At 53.1% G+C, this 11,618-nt stretch overlaps 1 protein-coding gene across 1 annotated transcript; it reads right to left on the bottom strand.

Annotated features, from left to right (window-relative positions):
- Window positions 1-9,221: 9,221 nt before the first annotated feature.
- LOC134730928 (putative exonuclease GOR) lies at window positions 9,222-11,240 on the bottom strand (the record flags this gene model as incomplete). The annotated part of the gene is made up of 1 exon (XM_063606602.1): window positions 9,222-11,240. A coding segment is annotated over exon 1 (2,019 nt), but the record flags the coding sequence as incomplete, so codon positions are not given.
- Between the last annotated feature and the right edge of the window lie 378 nt (window positions 11,241-11,618).

Genomic DNA, 11,618 nt, shown 5'->3' with positions numbered 1-11,618 from the left:
AGCGGTTTTGAGTGAGTTTCTTTATCCTCAGGTCTACTTTGATTGCAATGTGGTCTGAGAGACCGTTTGTAGTAATTTCTGTTATTTTACATTTACTGAGGAGTGCTTTACTTCCAACTATGTGGTCAATGTGGAAATAAGTGTGATGTGGTGCTGAGAAGCATGTATATTCTGTGGATTTGGGGTGGAGCGTTCTGTAGATGTCTCCTAGGTCCGCTTGGTGCAGAGCTGAGTTCAATTCCTGGATATCCTTTTTAGATTTCTGTCTCGTTGGTCTGTCTAATGTTTACAGAGGGCTGTTAAAGTTTCCCATGATTATGATGTGGGAGTCTAAGTCTCTTTTGATCACACTTTAAAGATCAAAAGGTAGAAGCGCAAAGACATTATCTGTGCAATATTAGAAACCTAGTAAGTGGTGGAATTTGGCCTTGAACCCAGATATCTAACTCCAGAGCCTAAGTGCTTCACCCACCTCACTGTGGTGCCTCTCGAGAAAAACAGGTAAGCACACATTCAGAAAGCTGGTGGGCCGGGGGGCTGGCCTTGTACTCAGAGGCCATGGAAGTCCCACGTGGGGTGGCTAGTGGTGTAAGGACAGAGGTCTCGGATGGGCAGAGGGATGTGGACAGGCGCGAGGGGGCGCGGCAGGGACTCGGGGGACTGGGAGTGGCGGCTCGGGGCTGCGGGAGGCGATTAGTGGAAGGACAGAGGTCTGGGAAGGGCAGAGGGATGGGGACAGGCCCGAGGGTCCGCGGCAGGGATTCCGGGGGACTGGGAGTGGCCGGTTGGGGTTACTCTTGGCTTTTTGCCCTCTCCTGCCGTCGACTGCTCCGGTTTCTTTGGCCTTGCGGCGAGGTGGACAGGGTGAGCTCTCGGGACTGATGGCGGTTGTGGAAGGGGCCTGGGGCCAAGGACAGGCCAGGGCGGCGGGAGAGGCGGACCGGTGGCGTGGCTGGATCTGGGCGCGCTGTCGGACCTTCCACATCACCAGCTGCAGGCAGGCGTTTGCGTCCTCGCTGGAGTTGTGGCCGTCCTGGCTGTCCTGGATGATCTGTCCCAGGTAGTCGGCCGCGAGATTCCTGAGGGAACGCTTGTAGGGGAAACCCAGGTAGTGCGGGAAGAGCACGGCCGTGTCCACCACGGTGCTGTGGATGAGCTTCAGGGCCAGCAGATCGCTCTCCAGGCTGTGCCCGATGAGGATGGTTTGGGCGCTGAAAAAGCTCAGCAGGATGGCTTGCACTTGGGGCAAGGTGATGCTCGTCTTGGCGACGTCGGCCTCGGTGACTCCGGAAAACCTGGTGTTGTAGTCCACGATCTCGTTGTCGGGCTTGACGAAGGTGTCGTACACCACTCGCATGTCGGCGTCCACCACGGTGACGCGGGTCAGCTCTAGGCCATGCGTGGTGTAGCACATCTCACAGTCCAAGGCGTAGATTCCTGGATAAGCGTCTCTGGACAACTCTTTCTTGAAGGTCTCCACGAAGCCATCGAGGCTGTCCTTGCGGCCGTCCCGCACGTGCTGCTTTGCCACCTGGCAGCCCACAGAGCCAGGAGCAGCTGCACAGCAGGTGTACTGGCTAACCCGGCCTCCAGCCACCTGGCTCGAGCGGACCCGCCCCCAGTGATAATAACACAACTGGTCGCGTACACAGCGGCCCGAGGAGGACACCAGGTACTCGGTGCCACAACGGCAGCAGACCCTGCAGGAGGAGTCGCCGGGCCCCTTCCCCTGGCCAGTGAAGAGGACGGCGCCTCCGGGCCGCTCGGGGTGCGGGAAGGGGTAGCCGTTCTCCTCGAGCTGGTCCTGGCTGAGCAGGAACTCCTGGAGGCGGCTGTACAGGGCGGCCCTGCTGAGGCCCGGCATGGAGCTGGGGGTCAGGCCCTTCAGTCTCTTGAGGGTGTTCAGGACCACGTTCACGTACCTGTTCTTGTTGGGGCTGCAGTCGTAGGCCACCTTCTCCTCGTTCAGCGCCTTCTCCTCGGCCTCCTGCTTGGAGGCGCAGAACTTGAGACACTCTTCGGTGAACAGTTGGAGATAGCCTCGGCGGAGGACGGTGGGGACTTGGCACCCAGACCTTCGGAGGACAATAGGTTTCTTCAAACTCGGTAAGGATGGACGACGGACGATTCGCTTAGAGCTGATGGTGGTGGTGGTCTTGCATGCCATCCCTGACCTGTTGCGCGTCTTCCCTGGCTGTCTGCCGACCTTGGAGCCACTGGAGCGTTGGCTGCTGCTGGCCACGCGGGTTCTCTTGGCATCTGTGCAACCTGTGACCAAGCAAGGGCTGGAAGACTGGGCGATCGTCTTCCTCTTCCTGGGGGCTGAGATGCGGACTCCCGAGGGCCTCTCTGTCAGCCTTGGGGCGGCTGGCAAGCAGCAGGCCGATCCCCTCTGTGCAGGGAAGTAGCACGCCTCCGTCACCACCTTGGGACACGCTGGGGGCACCGCCGGACCCCTGTTCTGGGGCTCCGCCTGGATGTCCACAAATGCGGAGGCCTGGTTGTGCATCTGGGGCACCCGGAGCCCGAAGCTCTGGGCAGGCTGATGAGAGGGCAGGGGGAATTCTGGAGCCTCGAGGGCCGCCTCCTCGGCCACCTTCTTAGCTTCTGGGTATCCAGGTGGGAACCAGCAGGGAGCTGTGGCTCGCAACATCTTGCTGCCTTCGGGAGCACCGGCCTGGCTCTGCTCCGCTCCCAACTGGCGGCTTCTTGCCTCCAGGGCCGCCTCCTCGGCCACCTTCTTAGCTTCTGGGTATCCAGGTGGGAACCAGCAGGGAGCTGTGGCTCGCAACATCTTGCTGCCTTCGGGAGCACCGGCCTGGCTCTGCTCCGCTCCCAACTGGCGGCTTCTTGCCTCCAGGGCCGCCTCCTCGGCCACCTTCTTAGCTTCTGGGTATCCAGGTGGGAACCAGCAGGGAGCTGTGGCTCGCAACATCTTGCTGCCTTCGGGAGCACCGGCCTGGCTCTGCTCCTCTCCCAACTGGCGGCTTCAATGAGTGCCGCGGCCGCCACCCGTCGCCTTTATAGACGCACAGGGCAGAGTGGGTGGGACTTCTCCTTGATTGGTTGGTGCTTCCATCCAATCACACTGAGCCTCATCTTCCACCAGACTCCAGCTTGGGAATGCCTCAAGGGGTGCACTAATGGAATCAACTGGAACTCCTGGTTGCTAACCTTGGAGCTAGGTTGCTTTTCCTGAGTTAATTAACTGTCCCTGCAGGGCAGTCCTATAATGGCTACTGGAATTGGGCCACCTAGGATTCATTTCAGCGTCAGGGAGTTTGGTCAACTTGCTTGGGCCCACACAGCACCCCATGGAGCCAGGACTGGGCCAGCAGTCTGCTGCATGCTGCAGGGCAGGGTCTCTCTGGGGTTGCGTTTCCCTGTTCTGTGCACTCCTCCGCTGCGGGCAAATTGAGGACAGGAAGTGGACCGCACCCACTTCTCTCCCACGACTTGGGCAATGTTCAACACAGGGGTTCTTCAAAAGGTTCATAGAAAATGCACATGGTGAAGAAACTATGCATGGGTTTCCACTGGTTTGCACTCAAATAAACTTGTCCGAACTTCTTATAACCTCTCTGAACTAGATCGAGTTTGAGGCACTGAGAAGGATGAGACATCCACTGAAAAGGACTCCTATCAGAGCAACATGAATTCCACGAAAATTGCAGCAAGAGCAAACATCAAATTTCTGGTGAAGCTTGGGTGGAAGAATGAAGAAATCATAGATGTTTCCACAAAAGCTTCTAAGGACACTACCCCAAAGAAATGAACTCTTTACGAATGTATAGCTTGTTTCAAGAAGAGGTGAGAAGATGTGGGAGATGAATCCTGCAGTGGCTGTGAAAACCACTGTGCCCAGATCAGCTGCAGTTACGACGAGAGCTATCAGTGGAAATTTTAAACAGGAGGGATCACGATCCTGACGCATCCCTCTGACAAATTGTAACCGGAAGTTGGAACATGGCTTTACCAATATGACCTCGAAGGGAAAGCATCATCAAAGCGACGGCTACCGAGAGGTGGCAGTGGTCCAGTCAAAGGAAAAGGAGGCCAGTCAGGAGCCAACATCATGGCATCAGTGTTTTGGGACACTCAAGGCATTTTGCTTGTTGACTTTCTGAAGGGCCAAACATCTGCTTATTAGGAGAGTGTTCCGAGAAGCTTAGAGAAAGCTTTGGTAGAAACATGCTGGGAAAGTCTCACTAGATCCCTGTTCACCACCTCAGTGCTCTGCTCATTCCTCTCATCAAACAAGGGCAATTGTGTCAGTTTCAATGGGCAGTCCTTAGGAATGCACCTTACGGGCTGCTTTCATTCCTTCTAAATTCTTTTTGTTTCCTAATTATACAAAGTCTCCTTGCCTTGCTTGGAAAGATGAGAGAAAGTCTCCTTGCCTTGCTTGGACAGATGAGAGATGAGATCCTCCTCTTCTCTCCCAGGACAGAATGGTCAGACTTGAGTTTCCTTTCTCCTCACTCTTCTCCTCCTTGAGGGAGGTGCTGTGCCGGACAGACCTGCTCCCGTGTCTAGACACGGGTAGACTCGTTGAAGATCCTCACAGGCAATCCTCCTTGGGGTCAAAGGGGAAGGATTTATTTCTTCAGGGCTCAGTAGTCCTCATCCTTACGCGCACCTTCACCAGCCCAGGGCGGGGTAGCGGAGGGTGAAAGGGCGTGGCTCACAGCCCGTTTCTTCCGCTCGGGCGTCTCCTGGGAGGAACCCTTGTCCAGTGAGCGGGTCTTCGTCTCCACCAAATTCCCTAGGGGGACATTTCTGGCAGCCCTTCTTGTTCAGCAGCTTACGGGGGTCAGGTGGACCTCTGCTAGTCACCAGCCTGAAGCCCTTACTCCATTTCAGCTATTTTGGCAGTTGCCTAGGTGACTTTTGAACCTCGTTACCCAGAACAGCCAACGGAGGAGGGGTGAGAAGAGTGGCCGTCTGGGTTTGCCGCATCGTGCTGCCTTACAGGAGTTGTGCAGTCTTCGGTTGTGTGATACTTCACCTGGCTGATTTCTGGGAATGCCTCCACAAATTCGCTAAATTCAGTAGCTTTTGCCTTCCAAGATTCACCTGGTTGGTGTGTTGCACCCATTCACTAGTCATTTACATTAGGTATATCTCTTAATGCTATCCCTCCCCCTCCCCCCGCCCATGACAGGCCCCGGTGTGTGATGTTCCCCTTTCTGTGTCCAAGCGTTCTCATACTTCAATTCCCACCTATGAATGAGAACATGCGGTGTTTGCTTTTTTTGTCCTTGCGATAGTTTGCTAAGAATGATGGTTTCCAGCTTCATCCGTGTCCCTCCAAAGGGGATGAACTCATGCTTTTTCATGGCTGCATAGTATTCCATGGTGTATTTGTGCCACATTTTCTTAATCCAGTCTATCATTGATGGACATCTGGGTTGGTTCCAAGTCTTTGCTACTGTGAATGGTGCCGCAATAAACATACGTCTGCGTGTGTCCTTTTAGCAGCATGATTTCTAATCCTATGGGTATATATACCCAGCAATGGGATGGCTGGGTCAAACGGTATTTCTATTTCGAGATCCTTGAGGATTTGCCACACTATCTTCCACTACCGTTGAACTAGTTTACAGTCCCACCAACAGTGTAAAAGTGTTCCTATTTGTCCACTACCTCTCCAGCACCTGTTGTTTCCTGACTTTTTAATGATCGCTATTCTAACTGGTGTGAGATGATATCTCATTGCGGATTTGATTTGCATTTCTCTGATGGCCAGTTTTGATGAGCATTTTTTCATGTGTCTGTTGGCTGCATAAATGTCTTCTTTTGAGAAGTGTCTCTTCATATCCTTCCCCCACTTGTTGATGGGCTTGTTTGGTTTTTCTTGTAACTCTGTTTGAGGTCTTAGTAGATTCTGGATATTAGCCTTTTGTCAGATGAGTAGATTGCAAAAATTTTCTCCCTTTCTGCAGGATGCCTGTTCACTCTCATGGGAGTTTCTTTAGCTATGCAGAACGTCTTTAGTGTAATTAGATGCTGTTTGTCAATGTTGGCTTTCGTTGCCATTGCTTTTGGCGTTTTAGACATGAGGTCCTTGCCCATGCCTTTGTCCTCAATGGTATTGGCTGGGTTTTCTCCTAGGGTTTGTATGGTTTAAGATCTAACATTTAAGTCTTTCATCTGTCTTGAATTAATTTTTGTACAAGGTGTAAGGAAGGGATCCGATTTCAGCTTTCGACATATGGCTAGCCTGTTTTCCCAGCACCATTTTTTTAAATAGGGAATCCTTTCCCCATTTCTTGTTTTTGTCAGGTTTGTCAAAGATCAGATGGTTGTAGATGTGTCGTATTATTTCTGAGGGCTCTATTCTGTTCCATTGGTCTACGGTAACCAAAACGGCAACCGATAGCATGCTCTTTGGTTACTGTAGCCTTCTACTGTAGCTTGAAGTCGGACAGCTTGATGCCTCCATCTTTGTTCTTTTGGCTTAGGATTATGTTGGCAGTGGGGGCCGTTTTGTGGTTCCAGATGAGCTTTAAAGCAGTTTTTTCCAGTTCTGTGAAGAAAGTCATTGGTAGTTTGATGGGGATGGCATTGAATCTATAATTTACCTTGGGCAGTATGGCCATTTTCACGATATTGATTCTTCCAATCCGTGATGGTGGAATATTCTTCCATTTGTTTGTCTCCTCTTTTAGTTCGTGGAGCAATGCTTTGTAGTTCTCCTTGAAGAGGTCCTTCACATCCCTTGTTAGTTGGATTCCTAGGCATTTTATTCTCTTTGAAGCAATTGTGAATGGGAGCTCACTCATGATTTGGCTCTCTGTTTGCCTCTTATTGGTGTATAAGAATGCTTGTGATTTTTGCACCTCGATTTTGTATCCTGAGACTTTGCTGAAGTTGCTTATCAGCTTAAGGAGATTTTGGACTGAGACGATGGGGTTTTCTAAATATTCAATCATGTCATCTGCAAACAGGGACAATTTGACTTCCTCTTTTCCTAATTGATTTCTCTTTATTTCTTTCTCCTGCCTGATTGCCCTGGGCAGAAGTTCCAACACTATGTTGAATAGGAGTGGTGAGAGAGGGCATCCCTGTCTTGTGGCAGTTTGCAAAGGGAATGCTTCCACTTTTTGCCCATTCAGTATGATATTGGCTGTGGGTTTGCCCTAAATAGCCCGTATTATTTTGGGAGATGTCCCATCAATACCTAATTTATTGAGAGTTTTTGGCATGAAGGGCTGTTGAATTTTGTCGAAGGCCTTTTCTGCATCTGTTGAGATAATCACGCGGTTTCTGTCTTTGGTTCTGATTATATGCTGGATTATGTTTATTGTTTTGCATATGTTGGACCAGCCTTGCATGTCAGGGATGAAGCCCACTGCATCATGATGGATAAGCTCTTTGATGTGCTGCTGGATTCGGTTTTCCAGTATTTTATGGAGGATTTTCCCATCGATGTTCCTCAGGGACATAGGCCTAAAATTCTCCTTTTGGGTTGTGTCTCTCTCAGGCTTTGGGATCAGGATGATGCCGGCCTCATGAAATGAGTGAGGGAGGATTCCCTCTTTTTCTGTTGATTGGAATAGTTTCAGAAGGCATGGTACCAGCTCCTCCTTGTCCTTCTGGTAGAATTCGGCTGTGAATCCGTCTGGTCCTGGAGTTTTATTGCTTGATAGGCTGTTAATTATTGCCTCAATTTCAGAGCCTTTTAGTGATCTACTCAGGCATTCAACTTCTTCCTGGTTTACTCTGGGGAGGTTGTATGCGTCCAGGAATTTATCCATTTCTTCTAGATTTTCTAGTTCATTAGCTTAGAGGTGCTGATAGTATTGTCTGATGGTAGTTTGTATTTCTGTGGGATCGGTGGTGATATCCCCTTTATCATTTTTTACTGCATCTGTTTGATTCTTCTTTCTTTTCTTCTTTCTTAGTCTTGCTAGTGCTCTATCAATTTTGTTGATCACTGCAAAAAACCCGCTCCTGGATTCATTGATTTGTTGAAGGGTTTATTGTGTCTCTATCTCCATCAGTTCTGCTCGGATCTTAGTTATTTCTTGCCTTCTGCTAGTTTTTGAATGTGTTTGCTCTTGCTTCTCTCATTCTTTTAATGGTGATGTTAGGGTATGCATTTTTTATTTTTCCTGCTTTCTCTCGTGGGCAATTAGTGCTATAAATTTCCCTCTACACACTGCTTTAAATGTGACGCAGAGATTCTGGTATGTTGTGCCTTTGTTTTCATTGGTTTCAGAGAATATCTTTCTTTCTGCCTTCATTTCGTTATGTACCCAGTACTCATTCAGGTGCAGGTTGTCCGGATTCCATGCAGTTGAGCGGTTTTGAGTGAGTTTCTTTATCCTCAGGTCTACTTTGATTGCAATGTGGTCTGAGAGACCGTTTGTAGTAATTTCTGTTATTTTACATTTACTGAGGAGTGCTTTACTTCCAACTATGTGGTCAATGTGGAAATAAGTGTGATGTGGTGCTGAGAAGCATGTATATTCTGTGGATTTGGGGTGGAGCGTTCTGTAGATGTCTCCTAGGTCCGCTTGGTGCAGAGCTGAGTTCAATTCCTGGATATCCTTTTTAGATTTCTGTCTCGTTGGTCTGTCTAATGTTTACAGAGGGCTGTTAAAGTTTCCCATGATTATGATGTGGGAGTCTAAGTCTCTTTTGATCACACTTTAAAGATCAAAAGGTAGAAGCGCAAAGACATTATCTGTGCAATATTAGAAACCTAGTAAGTGGTGGAATTTGGCCTTGAACCCAGATATCTAACTCCAGAGCCTAAGTGCTTCACCCACCTCACTGTGGTGCCTCTCGAGAAAAACAGGTAAGCACACATTCAGAAAGCTGGTGGGCCGGGGGGCTGGCCTTGTACTCAGAGGCCATGGAAGTCCCACGTGGGGTGGCTAGTGGTGTAAGGACAGAGGTCTCGGATGGGCAGAGGGATGTGGACAGGCGCGAGGGGGCGCGGCAGGGACTCGGGGGACTGGGAGTGGCGGCTCGGGGCTGCGGGAGGCGATTAGTGGAAGGACAGAGGTCTGGGAAGGGCAGAGGGATGGGGACAGGCCCGAGGGTCCGCGGCAGGGATTCCGGGGGACTGGGAGTGGCCGGTTGGGGTTACTCTTGGCTTTTTGCCCTCTCCTGCCGTCGACTGCTCCGGTTTCTTTGGCCTTGCGGCGAGGTGGACAGGGTGAGCTCTCGGGACTGATGGCGGTTGTGGAAGGGGCCTGGGGCCAAGGACAGGCCAGGGCGGCGGGAGAGGCGGACCGGTGGCGTGGCTGGATCTGGGCGCGCTGTCGGACCTTCCACATCACCAGCTGCAGGCAGGCGTTTGCGTCCTCGCTGGAGTTGTGGCCGTCCTGGCTGTCCTGGATGATCTGTCCCAGGTAGTCGGCCGCGAGATTCCTGAGGGAACGCTTGTAGGGGAAACCCAGGTAGTGCGGGAAGAGCACGGCCGTGTCCACCACGGTGCTGTGGATGAGCTTCAGGGCCAGCAGATCGCTCTCCAGGCTGTGCCCGATGAGGATGGTTTGGGCGCTGAAAAAGCTCAGCAGGATGGCTTGCACTTGGGGCAAGGTGATGCTCGTCTTGGCGACGTCGGCCTCGGTGACTCCGGAAAACCTGGTGTTGTAGTCCACGATCTCGTTGTCGGGCTTGACGAAGGTGTCGTACACCACTCGCATGTCGGCGTCCACCACGGTGACGCGGGTCAGCTCTAGGCCATGCGTGGTGTAGCACATCTCACAGTCCAAGGCGTAGATTCCTGGATAAGCGTCTCTGGACAACTCTTTCTTGAAGGTCTCCACGAAGCCATCGAGGCTGTCCTTGCGGCCGTCCCGCACGTGCTGCTTTGCCACCTGGCAGCCCACAGAGCCAGGAGCAGCTGCACAGCAGGTGTACTGGCTAACCCGGCCTCCAGCCACCTGGCTCGAGCGGACCCGCCCCCAGTGATAATAACACAACTGGTCGCGTACACAGCGGCCCGAGGAGGACACCAGGTACTCGGTGCCACAACGGCAGCAGACCCTGCAGGAGGAGTCGCCGGGCCCCTTCCCCTGGCCAGTGAAGAGGACGGCGCCTCCGGGCCGCTCGGGGTGCGGGAAGGGGTAGCCGTTCTCCTCGAGCTGGTCCTGGCTGAGCAGGAACTCCTGGAGGCGGCTGTACAGGGCGGCCCTGCTGAGGCCCGGCATGGAGCTGGGGGTCAGGCCCTTCAGTCTCTTGAGGGTGTTCAGGACCACGTTCAGGTACCTGTTCTTGTTGGGGCTGCAGTCGTAGGCCACCTTCTCCTCGTTCAGCGCCTTCTCCTCGGCCTCCTGCTTGGAGGCGCAGAACTTGAGACACTCTTCGGTGAACAGTTGGAGATAGCCTCGGCGGAGGACGGTGGGGACTTGGCACCCAGACCTTCGGAGGACAATAGGTTTCTTCAAACTCGGTAAGGATGGACGACGGACGATTCGCTTAGAGCTGATGGTGGTGGTGGTCTTGCATGCCATCCCTGACCTGTTGCGCGTCTTCCCTGGCTGTCTGCCGACCTTGGAGCCACTGGAGCGTTGGCTGCTGCTGGCCACGCGGGTTCTCTTGGCATCTGTGCAACCTGTGACCAAGCAAGGGCTGGAAGACTGGGCGATCGTCTTCCTCTTCCTGGGGGCTGAGATGCGGACTCCCGAGGGCCTCTCTGTCAGCCTTGGGGCGGCTGGCAAGCAGCAGGCCGATCCCCTCTGTGCAGGGAAGTAGCACGCCTCCGTCACCACCTTGGGACACGCTGGGGGCACCGCCGGACCCCTGTTCTGGGGCTCCGCCTGGATGTCCACAAATGCGGAGGCCTGGTTGTGCATCTGGGGCACCCGGAGCCCGAAGCTCTGGGCAGGCTGATGAGAGGGCAGGGGGAATTCTGGAGCCTCGAGGGCCGCCTCCTCGGCCACCTTCTTAGCTTCTGGGTATCCAGGTGGGAACCAGCAGGGAGCTGTGGCTCGCAACATCTTGCTGCCTTCGGGAGCACCGGCCTGGCTCTGCTCCGCTCCCAACTGGCGGCTTCTTGCCTCCAGGGCCGCCTCCTCGGCCACCTTCTTAGCTTCTGGGTATCCAGGTGGGAACCAGCAGGGAGCTGTGGCTCGCAACATCTTGCTGCCTTCGGGAGCACCGGCCTGGCTCTGCTCCGCTCCCAACTGGCGGCTTCTTGCCTCCAGGGCCGCCTCCTCGGCCACCTTCTTAGCTTCTGGGTATCCAGGTGGGAACCAGCAGGGAGCTGTGGCTCGCAACATCTTGCTGCCTTCGGGAGCACCGGCCTGGCTCTGCTCCTCTCCCAACTGGCGGCTTCAATGAGTGCCGCGGCCGCCACCCGTCGCCTTTATAGACGCACAGGGCAGAGTGGGTGGGACTTCTCCTTGATTGGTTGGTGCTTCCATCCAATCACACTGAGCCTCATCTTCCACCAGACTCCAGCTTGGGAATGCCTCAAGGGGTGCACTAATGGAATCAACTGGAACTCCTGGTTGCTAACCTTGGAGCTAGGTTGCTTTTCCTGAGTTAATTAACTGTCCCTGCAGGGCAGTCCTATAATGGCTACTGGAATTGGGCCACCTAGGATTCATTTCAGCGTCAGGGAGTTTGGTCAACTTGCTTGGGCCCACACAGCACCC

The sequence above is a fragment of the Pan paniscus genome, chromosome 7 (assembly GCF_029289425.2).
Source record: "Pan paniscus chromosome 7, NHGRI_mPanPan1-v2.0_pri, whole genome shotgun sequence".
Classification (NCBI taxonomy): Eukaryota; Metazoa; Chordata; class Mammalia; order Primates; family Hominidae; genus Pan; species Pan paniscus.
Note: the sequence above shows the minus strand (reverse complement) of the source record. Positions and strands in the feature narration are given on the sequence as shown.